The sequence below is a fragment of the Haliotis rufescens genome, unplaced genomic scaffold, assembly GCF_023055435.1.
Source record: "Haliotis rufescens isolate VD_foot unplaced genomic scaffold, xgHalRufe1.0.p SCAF_1, whole genome shotgun sequence".
NCBI lineage: Eukaryota > Metazoa > Mollusca > Gastropoda > Lepetellida > Haliotidae > Haliotis > Haliotis rufescens.
Genome location: NW_025963779.1, coordinates 22,557,314 through 22,577,672, shown reverse-complemented (window position 1 = coordinate 22,577,672; position 20,359 = coordinate 22,557,314). Strand labels below are relative to the sequence as shown.

The 20,359-nt window shown below is 37.3% G+C and overlaps 2 protein-coding genes across 3 annotated transcripts in view; one reads left to right on the top strand and one right to left on the bottom strand.

Moving 5' to 3' along the window:
- Positions 1–403: 403 nt before the first annotated feature.
- Positions 404–14,747, bottom strand: LOC124131580 (serine/threonine-protein kinase RIO3-like). Its single transcript, XM_046494934.2, has 12 exons — positions 14,486–14,747; positions 11,972–12,220; positions 9,612–9,808; positions 9,238–9,342; positions 8,718–8,830; positions 7,760–7,903; positions 7,033–7,160; positions 6,604–6,789; positions 6,155–6,314; positions 5,073–5,243; positions 2,884–2,988; positions 404–1,969 (listed from the first exon to the last, which is right to left on the bottom strand). The coding sequence occupies exons 2-12, from the start codon at positions 12,184–12,186 to the stop codon at positions 1,829–1,831; spliced, it is 1,665 nt and encodes a 554-aa protein (XP_046350890.1). The 5' UTR covers positions 12,187–12,220; positions 14,486–14,747; the 3' UTR covers positions 404–1,828.
- A 462-nt stretch (positions 14,748–15,209) lies between these two features.
- The window catches only part of LOC124131710 (coiled-coil domain-containing protein 73-like), a 156,654-nt gene continuing 151,504 nt past the window's right edge, over positions 15,210–20,359 (top strand). Inside the window, exons 1-3 of one of the 2 annotated variants that reach the window (XM_048393298.1) lie at positions 15,210–15,477; positions 16,938–17,087; positions 18,974–19,045. In XM_048393298.1, coding sequence (XP_048249255.1) covers positions 16,971–17,087; positions 18,974–19,045 — 189 coding nt within the window. In that variant the 5' untranslated portion in view covers positions 15,210–15,477; positions 16,938–16,970. The remainder of the gene's footprint in view (positions 15,478–16,937; positions 17,088–18,973; positions 19,046–20,359) is intronic. The other variant, XM_048393304.1, reaches the window with a different exon arrangement.

The following is a 20,359-nucleotide window of genomic DNA, read 5'->3' as shown; positions in this document are numbered from 1 at the left end:
ATCATGTGGAAACTGAAATTTGATCCACAATAAATATGGTCTCATGAAGCATTTGTGGTTTCCTTTTCCTTGTGACACGGTCCTGGTGATAACAGTGTCAAATCTCCCTTCTGTTTGGTAGTACATGATTCACAGTTCTTTCCACTATAAAAACCCAGTGGGTTGCATGGTCTAAACAAAACTTGAAAAAAAACCAAATAAGATTCTTAAAACGGATAAATTTATAGTATTGTTGGTTTGTTGGTGGGGTGATATACGATTTGGTTATGTCCTTCACCCTGAAACCTAGAGTAAAAGGATTTCTCTTTCATGGAATATGGTTAATAGTAACTGTTGTTTACAGATTCTGCAACCTGGACGATGCAGGGTCATGTAGGAATCAAACACCACAGAATCTGACATGTTTCTTGTTGAAATTTTTATTCCAACACCTGTGTAAAAAGAACCATGTAAATGATACTCAAGACATAAATAGAATCAACATCACTCATCCCACACATTCATTCGGTGATAACATCACACATCAGTTTGACAATGTCACATTACAAATGGGAAGTGATCTGGACATGATCAAAACTCTTTGCCTTATGACAAAACAACACTACAGTCACATACTGAAACTAACAACTATAACAAGGATGCAGACATGCTGCATCAATGGCTGAGTGAAAGACAATCTACACATTTCATTCACTCTTGCAAAAGAACACGACAGTTATGTTTCTGATCATTAACAAATAGTTTTTCTATTGGGAGATTGTCATATTGTGCATTTTGAAAATGACATTGACGAAGGCAATCACATCAAGGCTTCATTTCATTTGGAATTAGTTCATACACATTATGCACAAATATTTACATGTTGTAACTGTGACCAGTTCTAATAAATATGCATCTGTAATAAATATGTACTGCTTCAATATGCAGTGTGTACTCCACTGATCAATATGTCCTGTTTCAGTTAGATATAGTACAACAAGCAAAAGCACCTGTTGATCTAAGCATGATAAGTCACACATAATGTTTCATCAGGAATGGTAACGTTTCTGAATATTAGCTTATTTCATAGTGTGAAAAGACTGGAAAATTTTGAGTTTTGAACACTGGCATACACTTTCAAAGTCAAGACTAAAAAATATATTCTGTTTCATTAAATCAAGAATGCAATGACATGGTTAAACATGGTAAATGTTACTTTATGAACACCAAATACATGGTCGGATCCGTCATAGAATATAGGCACAGCAACATATCACTGGATGAGGTTGGTATGAGTCAAACTTAATATATGAAGTAACTGACCATTTTGTTTACACATCAAAGACGTGTGTGTGTGTGTGTGTGTGTGTGTGTGTGTGTGTGTGTGTGTGTGTGTGTGCGTGTGCGCGTGTGTGCGCGTGCATCTCATGGGGTTTACTTTTCACATCAAGATGACCTACCTAGGCACACATGAATATCTTATACACTCTTGTACAACCATTACCTGATTTCAACTTTATGCATTAAATGATATGCACTAATATTTCTTATTGAAATATTACGAGATGTAGCATTCTGATTTTGATGTAGTAAAGTGAGCTTTCATTCACTTGTTTGTCTGCAATATATTCTTCTTTCGAGAAGAACAAAGTCAGAAAACAGGAAACAAACACCAACATCGACTGTTTCAAGTTTGTCATGAAAGACTGTGATACTTTCATTACCCCTGATGCAGTAAGACTGCAGCTAGACAAACATCATCTTTAGATTAGCTTGCATTCAGCTGGGCAACATGGCTTTGGCAGTGAGCAATTCCCGGTCAGACCGAACTGTACTGAGTGCTGTATGTTCAGTCCTCTTCATCACTGTCCTGTGAACCCATCTCCCTCTCCCTCTGTGAAATATCGAAGTGGAAGTCGAAAGCATACTCCTTGTATTGATTGGCATGTGTTACCATGGATTCCTTCCTGTCTTTGTCATAGCGCTGAACCTGTGGTGGAACAGAAACTTTGTTATCAACCTCAACTTTAAAGGGCATGAATGAGTGACTGCCATGTTACATGGTCAGGAATGTTCTAGCAATATCACATTAGGTTGCAAATAATCAAGGCTTGACAACCAGGTGAAAAATTGATCGGATCCTCATTTTGCGACAAACATGGACCGCTGGTGACCTATTCTGCCTAAAAAAACTCACAAATTCTTAGAAAACAACATGACAGATGTGTGGCTCAGTTGTCTAAGGCACCACAAACCGCTGTGTAGAGTTGTGTCCCAGAAACCTGTGGTTGTGGGTTTGAATACAAGTTATAAACCTTTGAGACCTAACACACTTCTGTGTTAGTGGGTTCTTTAACATGCTGAAAAACTCTGAATGCATTCACTGACCCCGGGCATTCAGAAGGAAATGCCCCAGCTTTAATTTATTTGTGAGACCAAGGTTTTACAGTTGAATTTTTATAAACTGGTCTTTTGATATGAGTCTAATGTTGATTTATGATTGGATAAAAGTACCAATTTTTTTTACATGACAATTCCATGACATGAATCAAACCTGCAATGTCACATCGTGTATAGTTTTGTTAACCCACTGTTTTCCCACACAGCCATCGGGGCAGGTGATGAAAGGGTGCTCAATCTGCCCTGGGCTTACATTTTCAGTTAAAACCTTGGTGTTAGTTCCTATCCTTTACATTTACCCTCATAATGTTTCCATGTTTGTCAGCACCATCCTCATGTTCACTGGCTTCACCAAAGTGATAAACGTCTCAGTCCTGCATCACTTCAGGCTTTTCTCCCACATCAACCTTATACGATGTGATGTAACTAAGTGGTGTAAAACTCACTTGCTCGGGCTTCAACATTGCACTGATGCTATGGTGATGAAGACACTATTCAGCTTACCTGACAAAGAAAGTCAGCTCCTGTTCCCTGAATACTGAGCCTTGTGGTTTCATTAAACAACTCCTCTGGTGATGCCACATCATGGACGCCGTAACTATTGAAGAACTGGAAACAAAATTGAGTGAGTGAGTGAGTATGGTTTTACGCCGCTATAGCAATATCACGGCGGCGGACACCAGAAATGGGCTTCACACATTGTACCCATGTCGGGAATCGAACACGGGTCTTCGGCGTGAAGAGCGAACGCTTTAACCACTAGGCTACCCAACCGCCCGGAAACAAAATTGAAAGAATGTAGGTATGACAATGGCACCTGTTCTTGGTTGACAATGAGTTGACATAACTACTACATTGAACAGCTCTATACCTGACAGCCATGTCAGATCAGAGGACAAGTGACATAAAGTCTGAAATAAAGGGTTGTTGATAATTTTGTGATCTTTGAAATTCCTGAACATGCCTGACTGGAAGATAAACATACAGTGTCCAAGTAGACCTAGTTTACCTGTAGACTAAACCATGCTGAACTGAATTTGAAACTGGATGTGCAATGTTTTGAGTGGGTTGTGGATCTGAATACAGGAAACGCTGATACCGGAAATAGGCTTTAACCAAAGTACAGTCAAGTCTCGTTAATCCGACATCGTTGGTTGCACGTGATTGTGTCGGATTAACGAGTATGTCGGATTAACGAAATTAATTGATTTGTGATCGAAAATCGGACTTCTTCACGATAGATAATAACCGTGTGTACCTTGTAATAAAATCATTAAAAACGAAATAAGCTGGCTTCATGCACATTTATCTGGCTTCAATTTGTAAACTACATTTGTATAGCTTTGTACATACAGGTTTGAATAGCTTTTCCTGTTAATTGTTAAGTTAATCTCTGCAGCCAGTGCGTGTCAAAACACTGGCTGTGTACTCGCGGGCAGATGACCACGGAGTACGCTGATCACTGTGTCGGATTAACGAGACTGATTAATGAGTGATTTCGGTAATTCGTTGCAAATTAGGTGTGTCGGAGTCGGAGTGCGAGAATGTCGGATTAACGGGACTAAATAGCACTGAATCAATCGGTTCCCATCATTTGTGTCAGATAAAGCCGAGTGTCGGATTAACGAGTGTCGGATTAACGAGACTTGACTGTATGGCGCTTTTTTATGCTAAACCGTTGCTTGTTAACATGGTAATATTTTAGTTGCATATAAGAAAGGCATTGAAAGTGTGTAACACAGATATTTCGTAAGCCATCATGAAGCAGACATCTGAAAGAAATTGAAGTAATGATGTCAAAGCAACCCTTGCTTGTCGTAAGAGGCGACTAATGGGATTGGGTGGTTTGACCAACTAACTTGGTTAAAGCAGGTCATTGTGTCCCATTTGCGTAGATCGATGCTCATGATGTCAATCATTGGACTGTCTGTTTTACACCTCATTATTTACAGACTGATGTCATACAGCTGGAATATTGCTGAGTGCGGGTTAAACGCAGGGGGAGTGAATGCAGTGTGATGCTGCAGTCAACAATATTCCACCTATAGCAACATGATCAAAGCATGCTGTATATAACCAGGTGAATGTCAGACAAAGCAGTGACGACAACATCAGCAACAATCCATGACATAGATCTTCCACAGTCATCTCTTATGCTAAGAATAGGTAACCAGGGATCTATTCTGCCTCGGCATGCTTGCAGGGGACATGCTATTCATACAGTGTTCGAAATAGCTGCCTGCCCACTAGCCAAATGCCAGTGACTTTTAAATTGGGCTAGCAACATTTCCGTAAAGCTGGCCCGACTGTCTAGTTAAAAATTCTAGTCAGTACATATTTATTTCTACAGATCATCACGTCAGTTAGGGCATCATTTGATGTCAAAGTGGTAGTTAGCTGGGGTTTTGCTGTACACTGATTATGACTGATATCTACATGTACACCTGGTTTTAGCAATGTGTGTGATAGTCTAAGAACTATCACAAACTTCAGGCAAACGTATGGTACCAAGCAGCCAATCAGCTTCGCTGTTGTTTAGCACAATGGTCTCAAAACACACAAAATACATGTAGGTTAACACAAAATGTGTAGTTTGTAGCCATAAAGTAGGGTTAGTAAAATATGATGAGGGCTTTCAACATATTTTTGTAAACAAGCTGGTCAGTGAACAAAATTATATACTGTATACATACCCTTGTGACGTTACAGCAGTCCCTGTAGAGGAACTCCATGGCCTTGGGGTGAACCTGGTCCACAGCCTGACTCACATCGATGACATACACCTGATCCTTGTGCCACAACATGTTGAACTCACTCAAGTCTGCATGTACAATGCCACATTTCTGTTGTAAGTCCCACATTATCTGAAACATTAAGAAGTGTTGGTGATACCCTCAACAAAATGTAAGCACCACCAGAAAACACAGTGCTTGGATGCACAGGTGAGGAAAGGGCGGCTCCTCAGTGGAGATAGGACACCAAGGCTGGTCTTAAACATAAAGAGCCATATTTCCAGTTCGTCAAACAGATGGTCAACACTCCTGGCTGGAGGCTGCCATTTTGGTAAAATATGGAAAGGGAAAATGATGAAAGGGGATAAATAAATATATAAGATATTAAACTAACCACCAAAATGAAAAGACATTGAACACAGGGATTGACGACAAACAGAGAGACCACCAATATCTTACTATGACACAATACATGTGAGGCTTAAAAAAATAAAAGAATTGGTTCTCAGACAATGACTTTTGAAAATATGGTGCGGTGTTGTTGTTTTTTTGCCTGTTAAAACTAGTATGTAACCAAATAAACAGTTGTGTACCATCAACCTGGGCAAGGGCCTCCCTACATAAACAAGCATACAAACTCCTATTGCCGATATGACCATAACACGAGATGCACAGTAAAGCAGTGTACATGTAAAGGGAAATAACTGCATGCTCTATCGCACTGTTTTTAAGTATTAGTTTTTTCATATTTTTTTGGAAAATTGAAATAAAAACGAAACATGCAGTGGACTTTATGATGATGCTGGCGGTGCCTGAGAACTAAGACTTTAATTTATTTTTAAGTGAGGAATGAGTGCTTAAAGGCGTATCAGCAATCTTGCAGTCATTTGCTGCAATGAAATGTACGGATGACCACATGTTCCATAATGTGCATAGAAATTACAGAAATGTGGCATTATTGTTTCTGCTCCTCATACACCAACACCTTCTCAACAATACTTTACCTAACAGGAAAAACACAGAAAGAAAGTAAGGAATATTACCTTCTTTGTTTGTGCATATGCATCTTCCATGTCTGCAGATGACATCCTTGCATTCTTCAGTTTAGGAGCTGATATTCCATCCTCTCCAATGAAAGACATGACGAGAACATGCTGTTTTCTTACAACCACATGGGGGCAGGGGAGGTCAAATTTCTTCATCCTGGGAGAAGAGGAAATTTTTACTTTGAGTACAATGCTATGTACATGATGTACAACACACTATTACAACTAAAATCTGTTGCACACAAATTATCAAATCAAATATTAAAACATTATTGATAATGATGAAAAACATGACAGATAAGAAAGAATCATGAAAAACATTATTTGTATGTCTCCAAATATAATACATGCAAAGAAGATCTAACCAAAAATAACAGCCACCACAATATGGTTAGAGTTACTTCCCCTTATTGTATGCAGTACAGTAACACAGACTACAATATTACCTGTTGAGATTGTAAGCTTCTTTGTTGGCCCACAGTTTCATTATTTTCCTTGGATTCTGTTTCTTGAAGTCATCCTTGAAAAACCTGGGATCTCCATGGACGTACTGTTCCCGATTCTTGAATTCATTCAGTGTTGTTTTGAACACTTTAATAGCACACTCCTTTGGCACATTCATGTCCTCAATACTAAAACAGACACCATGAACATTAATTACACTAGATTGTTATTTAGATGTTCATTCCTTCTGTATGTATTATGTACATAACTACCAGTAATATTCTATAAGTCATGTAAATCAGTTTCCAACTGTTTCCACAGCTACAATTTTCAGTACCTATTTTTATTTATATACTCAACTTACACACACATCATCATAGAAAGGATGTTTGATATACATATATTGGATATTTCAAAATACCACCACTAACCTGCCACCAAAAGCATGGAAGACCACAGACTCCTTGCCACCACTGATGGTGCCAGAAATAGAATCCAACACGCCATTGTTGACCAACTTGTACATCAGTAGTCGAGTCCGGGGATCTACAGCATGCTCCTGTAACATGGAATAGCTAAATATACATACAAACACACAACTATTGTTTCACACATGTAAAGTAAAATTGAAAAATATGACAAACATTCTGGATATTGTTAATATCAAAGCAATCTTACAGGCTGGAATATGTGAACAGGAAAGAGAAGGATTACAGAATGCCCTGATACCCTAGTTATCTTAATAAGTATTGGACATTATCAAAAATACCCAGGGAATGAAAAAGGCAACCATGCTGCTCTTGTTTGGTTACTGTAGTTGTTCTCTTCCTACATTAGAAGAGATGGTGAGTTAGTTCATATTTGTTTGACACCAGCCATATTTCGCCATATTACAGCTGGCTGAAAATAATTAAATCTGGACCTGGCATACAAGAGACTAAAAGCATGCTCAGCAATCAAAACTATCAGGGCATGGTGAACAAAGTCACAAAGCTTGATCACCAAATCCCTGTTTGGTGTTGCCTCTTACAAGTATTCTTACTAATATCTTAGTACTGGGGGCCTATTCTGAGTGAGAATCCATACTGGAGTTGATAGTGGATAGAAATGACCCATTGGTAGACATGGATTGAAGTATACAAGTGTAAGGGTACATACAGCAGTAGAGTGTTCCTTCTTCTCGTGCAGCTTCTCTCTGTGCTTGTCCTCCTTCTGTGAGTGAGCCTTCAGCTTGTTGTACACATGGTTCGGCAGCTGCATGTCCATGCCCTCACCATCTCCCGACCCGAAACCTGGGGGGAACTGAAATATAATCAGATATGAGATGTCAGTTGGAAGACATTCGACAAATGACACAGCAACACTGAGTTTAACTTTTATTCACATTGTACCATCCAGCACTATGGCTACAAGTCATGAAATTAATGTCACCAAATTAATGCAAGTCTCAACCCCTGGCCTAAACTGTGTCATGAAATTAATGGGATTCCCTCCACCTTTGAACCTTAAAACTAATCAGCAAGATAAAGATAAAACCAAGACTGTACACTTAGAATTCTATAATATAGTATGGGGTGATAACAGTTTAGTCTAAGGCTTCAAAAGATAATTGGTTCTCAGGCAATGGCTTTTGAAAATATAGTGCGGGCGGGTGGAGGGAGTTGTTCAAGCTAGTATGTAGCCAAATTCTGTTTACAATAATTTTGGGCGAAATCATGTTGTTCATAAGTATTGAAGCATTTTACTGACAGGGTCGTGTGTTCATGAATATTTAAAGACTTTCTATTTTTTAAAGATGGAAATAAAAACAAAACATGAGGCAGATTTTATGATGATGGTGCCTGAGAACCAAGACTATTATTTCTTTTCGCCTATCATCCCTCAAATCAAAAGCAGTTAATTTCAAATAAGGCATATTCAAATGAGATACGTCAGGTCACCGACAAATACTGTACATGGTCGAAGTGTTTTTACTTGAGTTAACGCAATCCTTTGATCATATATGGGCAGTGTCATGTATTCACCAATGACCGTAATGAGGGTGAGACAATAGTTCTTGAACATCTGAAAGCTGCATGTTGTTATATAAAAAATTAAACATATTAGAACTTCCTACCATCATCATCTTCTCAGCATTGCGCCTGCCACAGATTTCCTTGTCATGCTTGGTAGTGATGTTCTTCCCAGAGCCAGTGTAACCTTTGGGGCCAATTTTAGGACTTTTCTTATCTGCAACAAAATGAAACTATGTAACCTTACACCCATCACCAACATCCTCATTCACACATTACAGGGGGAGTAATGCCTGGTTTGTAGACAAAAAAGTAAAGAGAAGAATTTCTTCAATTATTAATCAAACTGAAACACTAATCAGATCACCATGCCAAATACCATGTTTTCAGTATTACCTGTACAAGCACTCAGTCTTTTTAAACTTAGATCTATATGAACAGAACTTCACACTTGGGACAAAGATTACTGCAGGTATAACATTAACAGTATAAAACTTAAAGCTTTTAATCAGACAATAGGAAGATTTTGACACATTCTATACTAAAACAAAGATAGAACACTTTGTGCAAGGGAGAGCTTTACTACATTAACATGTGGTAATTTAAGTTGACAGTTCCACCTACCCCAGTTACTTTTCTCTGGTTGCTCTTCATATTCATCACTATCCTCCTCTTCTTCTGCCTCATATACTGGATGTCTTGTCTTATAGTTGTCAAATGTTATTTGAACTGAAATAGTCAAAATACAGGTACAATTTTCTTTTACAAACATGTGGGAAGAACTTAATTCTGATACTCGGAACAACTAATTGTTGTAATTCCTTAAAAATACAAATGTTCTGAAAAAGCTTGCTATTCTAAAATGGCGACAAGATGTGACCGTTCAGTTGGGCCATAACCTGGTAGCTTTAGCATTGTAGGCCCAACATTCAAGTGACAGGTCTTGGGATGTCAACAGGAAAAGATTTTGAACACTGCAAGATTATTGCTACTCTTACCTTTGTTAGTTCCATTCAATTTTTCCTGTTCTTTCTGAAGCATTTTGTTATGTTCTCTGTCAAACTCTAGCTGCATCATCCGGGCAATAAGTTCATCACTTGTCCCATCCTTGTCTGTAGCTATGCCTGCAGCTGCCAGGATCTCTGTCACTTCATCTTCAGTCACATCAGGAACAGCAGCTGCAGCAGCTTCTTGTCTAAAACAACCAAAATTACCATGATTACAATTTGAAACCCATAAGCATTAGTGATGAGTGTGTGGCAGACACAAGTGTAGCTTTACAGTTTTGTTGTAAATATGTTTGTATCTAATTGAGGTCCTTTAATTTCTGTATAAGTATATTATAGGTTGTTAGTGAGTGAGTGAGTGAGTTAGTTAGTTGGGTATAACGCCGCTTTTAACAGTATTCCAGTTATATCACGGCATGTCAGCGTAATGTGGGAGGAAAGACCAAAGTGATGCAGGTCTCAGACGTTTACCACTTCAGTGAAACCACAAGCACGGGTATGGTGCTGACAAACCTTGAAACATAATCAGGGCAAACTGGGATTCAAACCCACAACCATAGGTTCCTGGCGTACCCAAGGGACTAACTCTGCACAGTGAATAGCGATGCCTTAGACGACTGGGCCACCCGTGCCCCCTAAGGTTGTTAGTAAAGTAGTTTCTTAGTTTGACATCTATTGTGGGCTTCTGGATTAGTTTACTTATAAAGTAAAGTATGGTTAGGTTAGTCCATGTTTGTGTCATTGTTTCTTCTCTTCTTCTAACCCAAGCCTTGTATTCATTGGCTTGTTCAAACTGTGCACTTTTCATACATCTTGCACTTGACACAACACCACTTTGGAAGTCAGCTTACATTTTGGACAGTGACAGATCTTTGGATAAATAATTCGATAATTAAGGTTAGTAATATATAGAATTGCTAGCTAATATCTATGTATATATACCTGTATAATAATATAACTTTTGTTTTCTAAGTTATGTGTACTGTTATTTCAGTATCTCCATAATGCTTTTCTCTGGTATGGTGATTGTGTCACCATATTGCTAAGTCACTATTTAAATAAGGCTAAAGTAAACATTTTAAAAGCTTCACATCATTCTACTATATTTCTGTGTGTGAATGTTTATTAAGTGAATGTGTAGATTTTTATAAATGTGTTAATACAGAATATGTATGCAATGTCAAACATTGTATAATAGTGTGTAGATAGTATGTTTAGTAAGGATTCGCCAACATTTTCTTTAATGCTTTAATTGTATTATATCATAGCTGATTGTATTTATAGAAGTGTGCTGCATAGCTGCATAGCTACCATGCAAGGCAGCTGCTTTGAGAGTGTCACCCACCAGGTACCGGTAATTTACATGTTTGAAATGTCTCTAAAGGTATACCATATTGTAAATAGTGTATCATGCCAAATGTACGATCAGTTACTGTAATCAATATAATATTTAGTAGAAAGTGGCAATTATATTTGTAATATTCGATGTAATTTACAATCATAGACCACGTTTATAGTGTAACTTACAAGTAATGTCGGGATCAAATTATCGCCCTTGATGATCTATTTGTTTACTGTAGGGTTAAGATAATAATTTCATTATTCATTCTCAAGTTCATGTTCATGTTGGGAATATAGATGTATGTTTATATGAAATGAATGTTCGCTTTGTATTGTATGAATATGTATGTATATGAAACCGGTGTACTAATACTATTGTTCTTAAAATGTTATTGTTTTGTACATTACAGAGTTTCATTATCTGTTCTCCTGGCAATAAAGAATCACAACCGTAGCCTGTGTTGGACAAAGTGTTTCCAATCACAAACCTGGTTACATGTATGACACATTGTTATGAATATTTCTACATTTGGACATTTTATTGGACATGCTGGAAGAAGATTAGAAATGCTAAACATGAATATGCAAAAACTATGTTTCTTTAAGTGAGTAAGTGAGCATGTTTTTATGCGCTTTTAGCAATATTCCAGCAATATTATGGCAGGGGACACGAGAAATGGGCTTCACACATTGTACTCGTGTGGGGAAAACCCGGATCTTTGGCGTGACGAGCGAACTCTTTAACCACTAGGCTACACCACCGCCCCTGTTTCTTTAAGAATAGAAGAAAATCAGCATGATAAGTAGTAAGTATTAAACCTGCTACTTGACAGCCCAGATGAGATAGCTTCCAGCAGTAATTGACTTAACATCCTTATATTCACTTGGCTCATGATAACGTTGTATGCTGATCTATGAACCGTATCAGATTGGGAAATGACAAATCTAGTATGTTACAAGACACTGAACTTATTGGTGCTATTATTGATAGGTGTCAGTAATCCTCCTACCCTTGCACCGTCTGTTTTGTCTCCACAGGACCTAACTCTGGCCACCCTTCCTTGTCCTGAAGATCTGCTGCCAGCTGTTCACTCATCACTTCCTCCAGAGAGCAGGGCACAACTGGAGGGCTTCTTCCCCACGGGGTTGACTTCTTTGCCCAGGGATTAGTAGATGGGGCAATGGTTTGGGTGGGTACTGGATTCTCAGACACTGTACCTTCCATAGCTTTTGATGTGATAGGTGAAACTGGATGCTTCCTACAACAAATTGTTTTTGCTAGAGACACCCAATATATCATGGATGATTCTGATTATTATCTTCAGTGTTTTGTCAAGTGACAAATGACAAGGAAATTCATAGGTGCTTGTGATAAAAAATTATCAGCAAGATATATGTTCACTGCATGTTTCAGGGAAAAGGTAAAAAAAAGGCCACAGACACTTTAGTCAAAATGGCCATTTTGACCAGGGATTTTTTTGTGGCCAGTTTTGATCAATGTGTTTGTGGACGTTTTAACATGTGGCCTTATTTACTACAACCCCCAGGCTCATAGTATACTATTCATAAAGACTTTGATTTCCTTTATCAGGTTTATGTAGTATCCTAACATACCCTATTTTCGAACGGTAATAATGACATTGCTGATGTATCAAGTCATCAGCTTTTATGATGATGTTACACCTTGCTTATAAAGTGACAAATCAAGATCAATATGAAATGGGTTGTAGTCAAAATGTCCTTTAAACTAATAAGTCAAAACAGTCTAAATAATGTCAAAATGGCCACAAACCCAAATTCAAAATGGCTATAACAAAAAACTCAAACTGTCCATATTTAAAAAAATGAATATCCAGTGTGAGCAGGATGTTATTACAGTTGACTCTTCCAGTAGAGTTCACTTGATGTTTTAACCCATCTCATCAAATTAGGATGGTATGCTATATTATCACGACAGTAACCTATTAAATATGTAATATGCAAAATGTTTCTTGTTCTCTGTTCAACTTTTATGACACATCCATTAGAATTGATTATGCTGATTTCCTTTACTGAGTTCAGTGAACAAAGTTTATTTGTTTATTTTTTGTTTAATGCTGCACTCAGCAATATTCCAGCTATGTGATGACGCTCTGTAAATAATCGAGTCTGGATCAGACAATCCAGTGATTGACATTATGTGCATCGATCTATGCAATATTGGGATACGATGACATGCATCAACCAAGTCAGCAAGCCTGACCACCCAATCCTGTTAGTCGCCTCTTACGACAAGCATAGTCGCTTTTTATGTCAAGCATGGGATGCTGAAGACCTATTCTACCCCGAATCTTCACGGGTCATTAGCGACTCAAGGGCAACTCTATATTATCGTGGTATGGCTATTTAGTGGTGTGATACGTGTAGATCATGTGGTTTACATCACTTCCTCTTTGGGATTTACATAATCAGTAAGCATACGACCTAGTTTGGGTCAAGGGACTTCGTCCAAACAAATTGTTTTCTTTGTAATCAATTTTGAATGGGGGTAGGGGTAATTCCACTTAAAAAACATGTTAGCGTGTATACTTACGAGTAGCCTTGACATGTAGTGATAGAAACTAACACTTTTAGTCCACTAGTCCTTATAATGGTACCATATAGCAAAAAAGGGCAAATTTCCTTAGGATACCTTAACTATTGGGATGTTTGGTAAGGAGTGAGTGAGTGAGTGAGTTGGATTTAACCCCGCTTTTAACAGTATTCCAGTCACATCACGGCGTGTCAGCTTAATGTGGGAGGAAAGCCCGAAGTGATGCAGGTCTCAAGACGTTGACCACTTCGGTGAAACCCACGAGCACGGGTATGGTGCTGACAAACCTAGAAACATAATCGGGGCGAACCGGGATTCGAACCCACAATCATAGGTTTCTGGCGTGCCCAAGGGACGCGACTCTACACAGTGAATCGCAGCGCCTTAGACGAGTGGGCCCCGTTTGGCAAGGACTTTAGGACTAGCGCCAATTACGAACGCTACAAGTGCTGTATTCAATATTTGACCAGGCGATGAAATATCGTGCTTAGATTTGTATAAGTAAACAGCAGACAGTAGGTGTGGATTACGAGATTTACCGATAGTTTGGATAAATCTCGTAATCCACACTTCCTGTCTGATACCGCGATAATATAGAGTCATACTATACTTTGATCTCTGTACTGACCATTTGAAAACAGGGTATATGTCGATATATACATTGACCTATCCATGAGTAACCTAGCTTTAGGCAACAGTTGTGTATTAATACACTGGTAATAACCATATATCTTGGTACCAATATTTTCTTTACAAGCCACTGTGAGGACATTTGGACATGTTGGATGACAATCAGTCATGAGAACATAACCAAAGCTTTGATCAGTATCTTTAAAGATATTAAGAAATAAGGATAACAAAAACACACTTTGTAAACTGGTCAGTGATAAGTAGTTGTAGCTTTCACTAACACAACAAACCATTTCAAGAGATGTGATTATTTAGACTGTACCTGGCTTCAATGGTGCTTGATGAAACGCTAGGCTTAGTAAAGGCTGGCAGATTTACAACTTCCAGGGTAGAAAGATCTGTCCCCAAACGATAGTTCTCAAATAAAATTGACGGACTGTGTTTTCTTCAAATGTTCTTTGCCAAAATCTAAAGTCTTATGAAACTGCCGTTACAGAACAAACTTTTATAAACAGAATTACAACCAAAAATTAAAAATAAACTATTGCGAAAGGAAATGTCGTCCGCTTGTGAAATTTACTAGAAACTAGTTTCCCACAAGCCCTTCATTAGTGATCCGAGCAGAAAATAATCATGCAAATGAAATTTAATTCAAAATATTCCTTATATTTAATACAAACTAATGACACATGTATTATCTTATAATATTTTGTTCTAGTGAAATACCTACATATATATTGAACATTGGAGATGTAATATTTTATTCAAATGAAATAAGTTTTTCTAAACGTGTTCACATAGTTCTTCCGGTTCTGGTAAAACCCGGAATACCCTGATCCTGAAAGCGGAATGAATAAGATAAACGGTTTGGGTTATTTGATCATTTTTGTATATAATTCTCAAATCTAATTTAATAATGACATAGAATCATATCTTCTCTTTACAGTTATTCTCCTTTAGTGTTCATCATTTTTGTGTATATTTCTGGGTTAAACGTTTCATGCATATTATCGGTTGTGTCAGGATATTATTTTTGGAACTGTGGTTGTAAACATTGCAAAGGGGCACTCGCGGGAAAATATGAATATTGACTGCCGTCTGTTGCGTTGACAAATAGTCGAAACATTGTCAGGTGGTTGCTGCTAAGTATGAAAATGATATAAAAGTTTCTGCGAACCCGGGTATTTATTGATATTTGAGGACATGCTGAGCTTTTAGTATGGAAACAAGAATCACGGCAGAAGATGTTGTATTGAAACTCACAGATCGTGTTCTAACATGTAGTTTGTTGATCTATCTCATTTGATTTCGGAGGTAAACCATTAGCCAATATTTTCGAAGCTTTCTATCAATCGCAGATGCATCTTTCATTTGCGTACATAGCTATAGTCTAGATTAAATAATGAAAATGGAGCTAACAAGGTGGGAGGCTGTCATGTGGCATTATGTTGAGAATTGAAGACACAGTTAAATGCATCGTATAAGGATTTACAAATAATGCAAATATTTTTCTAGAAATTCATATCAATACTTGTATAATTTCACGTATTGAAGTTCATTTCTGCTCAATCTAAGGTATCAGTCATTTATATTTTTATCAGTTATTTATGTTTATATTCCTAATAAAACCATGGTCTATGTGACTCTTTTGGGCCATTTAAATTCTATGTACGTTCTGACAAATCGTCCTTTTGGTGTGTCTTTACCAGGACACATGCACTGGTCTGGTGTGTTCGGAATTCAGGGGGTGTCCTTGTCATCCTTTTCTCTTATAGTTTTTTTGAGCCCCCAGGCTGAAACGGCACCTCAGCAAAAGTCACCGATTTCTCTGGCGAAAACGGCACCGCATTTGGCAAAAAGGGCTACTATGAGTCGGGCGAAAACATCACCTCTATTTTTAAAAAAGATAGTGATTTTTGTAGTAATATGTAAAGTAAATATGTTCATGTATACAGTTATGTGGCATGTCCATCGTCATTATCATCATCATCCTCTTCACAAAATTGGTCCATGAACAACCGAACATTGTGAAAGTACTTGGGTCAGGGAGATATCTCCATCCTTGTATCTTCGCCATATGTCGAAGATCTTCTCTTGACGATGTGGAAGATTTGCGAACATACGCTCTGAGTAGTCCCTCCTGAATCAGTCTTGACTGTAGAGGCAACAGACTGGCCTCTCGGAACAGCTCTGGGATCAATTTGTAGATCGCCAGGGACTGGTCACCCACCTTGTTGTTGACTTCAAAGCGTACAGTGTTTTCACAATAAGTTAACTGCGCCTCCCAATCAGAGTCGGTGAGTTAATTGGAGTAGGGGGCTAATATCGTATTTGTTTTATTTCACAATTATTTGTGTTTGTAAGAGACGATGTGAGTTTAATTTCTATTATTTTTCTTCAAAGCATGTTATGTTTTCACAATAAGTTGAGTTGCGTATAAGCTAAGTTGGATTATAGTTGGAGTAGAGGCTAATTTCTAATGTAAACTTGTTTTAACATCTCACAATTATTGGCGTTTGCAAGTTACAATGTAAGTTTAATATAATTTATTTGACCAAGGTAAAAAAATAAATAAGGTGCCGTTTTCGCTCGAGTCGAGGTGCCGTTTTCACCCGGTGACGTTTTGCTGAGGTGCTGTTCCAACTGTGAAAACATTAGGGTCATACAAGGACCCATGACCTTCGAAAACTGCATTGTTCACTTTTTTAGTTCAGATTTGAATTGCAAAAATACTGACATGTCTTTTTGAAATTTTCTAAAATGTGCTTTTGCAGAGCTTTGTAAGAACATGGTAGCAGCAAGTCACAATGGAGAAAACAGATGAGCAAATTTGTCTTGGTGGCAAAGAAGTGTTCAGCAATGCAGAGTTCTATCACTTAAGAAACTGCTTGGTGGAAATCCTTGAGGAGGTCAAACTGAGAAGGGTACAGCAGGCATAATGTTGCATGACTTTATAAAGGATTTCAATGTTTGTAAAATATTGTTTCATGATGATATGTTGTAATTCTAAAATTTCACACATGTCAGAGCATAAGTCTATGTATTTCATAATCATAATATTATGACCTTTCGCATGAAAAGGTAGGGTTAGAAAGTTACACAAGTCAGAGTAAGTTTGTGTATATGTGTAACCGGAGTGGTTTAGGTGAATGAATCACTAAACGCAGGTTGATTTGTTGATGACAGTTGTTTAATACAGTAGCATAAATGAACAGAGGCCCTGTGAAAATAAATACACAGAGTTAAAATATGCACAATACCTACACATACAAATAACTCATTACATTATAACTTATTAACAAATATTAGAATCTTATATATGATCATGTACATTGTTATGATCCATCGAAATTAGTTTTAGCTTACTTTACTCTAAATATTACAGGGGATTTATCATATAATAAATTGACAAACATAGCTTATCAATAATGGGAGAATGATGCTAAATGCATTAATACATAACACACAATTTCAGTACATATCACCATAAATACATACAAAATATACCGTAAATGTCCTCACCAGGTGTATGGCACTGTGCCCTATGATGTCACTACATCAGACATCATTTGCTTTACCAGGACACACCTGAACATAAATATATATATAACATGATTACAGTGTAACATATTACATCAATATGTTTACATCCTTAGGTATATACAATAACCCTTAAAATATATATTCTAATCACTCACCTCATCATACAGACATACATTCATACATGTGCAGTTAAGTGCAGAACTTTAATTTACAGGTAAATAGCTCCAGTCTATCAATAAATGTACTCAGTATGCTTAGTTACACAATAAGTTAAGTAATATCAACATGAAAATGCTAGTTAAGATTATCTATTATAAACATACTTACATACTTAAAGTATTTACCGGTAAGCAAATTTAGCCTTACTACATTTATCTGTTTACGATGACTGATATGATATACATTTATCACACCTAACAATATAAGTACTATTAAAAGAAGTTAAGAAACCATACATATGCACCTTAACAAACCCTTCAAAGCACTAAATAAGAACACATAAATATACAATTCAAACAAAATAACCTCTGACAGTTGATTGAATTATTTCAGCAATGAACTGAGAACTTGTCTCCATACATAGTCAAATACAAGTGTAAATTCAAACTGACCAGTCCCATAATGCACCCTGTCAGTGAAAGTAAGGGGCTGGGGATAGACAATAGAGACCAGAGAAACAATAGAGAAGGCAAGCACAAGGGTGACTGTGCTATTGTATTAGTGAAGCAGGTTAGATTGGAGGGTAGACTAAAACTTAGGTATTCAAATAAGAGGTGACCTAAAATACACTTGATGATATGTACATAATTACATACTACTACATATGTTCAAGATATTCTAAGAGCTAGTACTAGTAGAAGATCAGCTTTTTAAGAATGTCTCAATACATGTCATGTGTTATAAATACTCCATGGAATCTATTCCATGTCTGGTGAACTTGTCATGTTAGTTTCTACTGCTGAAAGAAGTGTGCTGCTGCCTGCTAGTGCAATATGTATAAGGCACAACCTTATCTCTTAACACATCCTGACTTGTATTTTGCTGATGACAGGACTGATAAAAGGGAACAGGCTTGAATTCTTGATCTTAAATTATTGCATTGAATGCAATGTTAAACTACCTCTGAAACCAAGAAAACATCAACTTTTTGTAAATCACAACTTTGAAAAGAATAACCCTTTTTTTCCAATTTGCCTGCAAGTGGACTTAGTTTGAAATCCTAGGTAAATCCCTGCAGTATTGTGCAACAGCTGATGTGTATTTGTAGGGCAATGATACAGAGAGTGAGGAGAGGATCAAGCTGCTGGTCAATGAGAAGTATCAGCTGGAGAGGAGATGTGTGAGTACAACAGTGTAACATAGAGCTAGGATGATACATTTGGTCAGCATTGCCTGGTGTTGCTATTTCATTATGTTTGTGGTGCTATTGTACATTTTATGTATTCAACATTCTGTGTTTCGAAGCATTGTTAATTGGTGCATTTTTGAAACTTATATACCTCAAGGAAACATAATTCAGCATGGTTGTATATATTTATATTGAATTGGACAAATTGTGGTGCATTTAACTGATTATAACATTATGTCTGTAGTAGTGTTTGAAAGTGGTAGAAAGTAGTGGTTTCCAGCTGCAGCATTTCAATGGTCATCTGACCCGTGAAGATCCGGGGTAGAATAAGTCTTCAGCAACCCATGCTTGCCGTAAAAGGCGACTATGCTTGTCGTAAGAGGCGACTTAAGGGATTGGGTGGTCAGACTCGCTGACTTGGTTGATGCATGTCATCGATCCCAATTGCATGGATCGATGCTCAAGATATCAATCACTGGATTGTCTGATCCAGACTCGATTATTTACAGACCGCTGCCATATAGCTGGAATATTGCTGAGTACAGCGTTAAACAACAAACCAACAACCAATCAATGGTCATCTCCAATTCATCAGACACCCCATCTGTCAGACAGCTTAAAACAACAACTTTTATGGTTGAGGGCACATCAGGTGTGTGATATATTCCCTTAAATCCGAATAGACTAGTCCCGCCATCAACAACTGTCTGACAACTGGTACAAAAGAAAACAAAATTTAGACATATCATATTCTTGATTTAATATTGCTTTATACTTTGGAATATTTTGCTCAGTTAAAGGAGTTTTACATTATATAGATGAAGTATAATACATAACATATACATAATATGTAATGACCATCAATGATTATGTCACATAGTTTACAAATTGGACATTTCCTTTTAGTTAAAGGTATTTTTCTCCATTTTCCAGTTTCAATAGGTAGATTATGGTTATAAGTCCTAAACTTACGTTTTCCTGCAGTACGTTTTAATGATTTTCAAAATTTAGACAATCATGTTTTATGATACTAAACATTTTGCTTTTTGAAGACTTATCTCTTGCACTTGTTTGAGATAAGTAGGATTTTTGAAACTTTGTGAAAACCAGATGTAGCTAAGTCCAAGTTCGTCAAAAGTCAAATAATTTAGATGATTTCCTGGAGAGTAATTTTGCCCCAAAACTTATTATTCTCATTTTTGGATATCCATGTTGGATAGATGGAGTCTTCCAAGTTCCCCATGTACCATGAAACTTGGAGTACATTTTCTTAAAGATAAAAGATATATTAGAAAAACGCAAGTG

Bases quoted from the DNA above. Each gene is read 5' to 3' on its own strand.
- LOC124131580 (XM_046494934.2), bottom strand. From the start codon at position 12,186: ATGGAAGGTACAGTGTCTGAGAATCCAGTACCCACCCAAACCATTGCC. The intron at 5,244-6,154 runs GTAATATTCCTT...TTAATGTTTCAG, and splicing joins CATATGCACAAACAAAGAAG to ATAATGTGGGACTTACAACA. The intron at 1,970-2,883 runs GTAAGCTGAATA...GTTCCACCACAG, and splicing joins GAGCTGACTTTCTTTGTCAG to GTTCAGCGCTATGACAAAGA.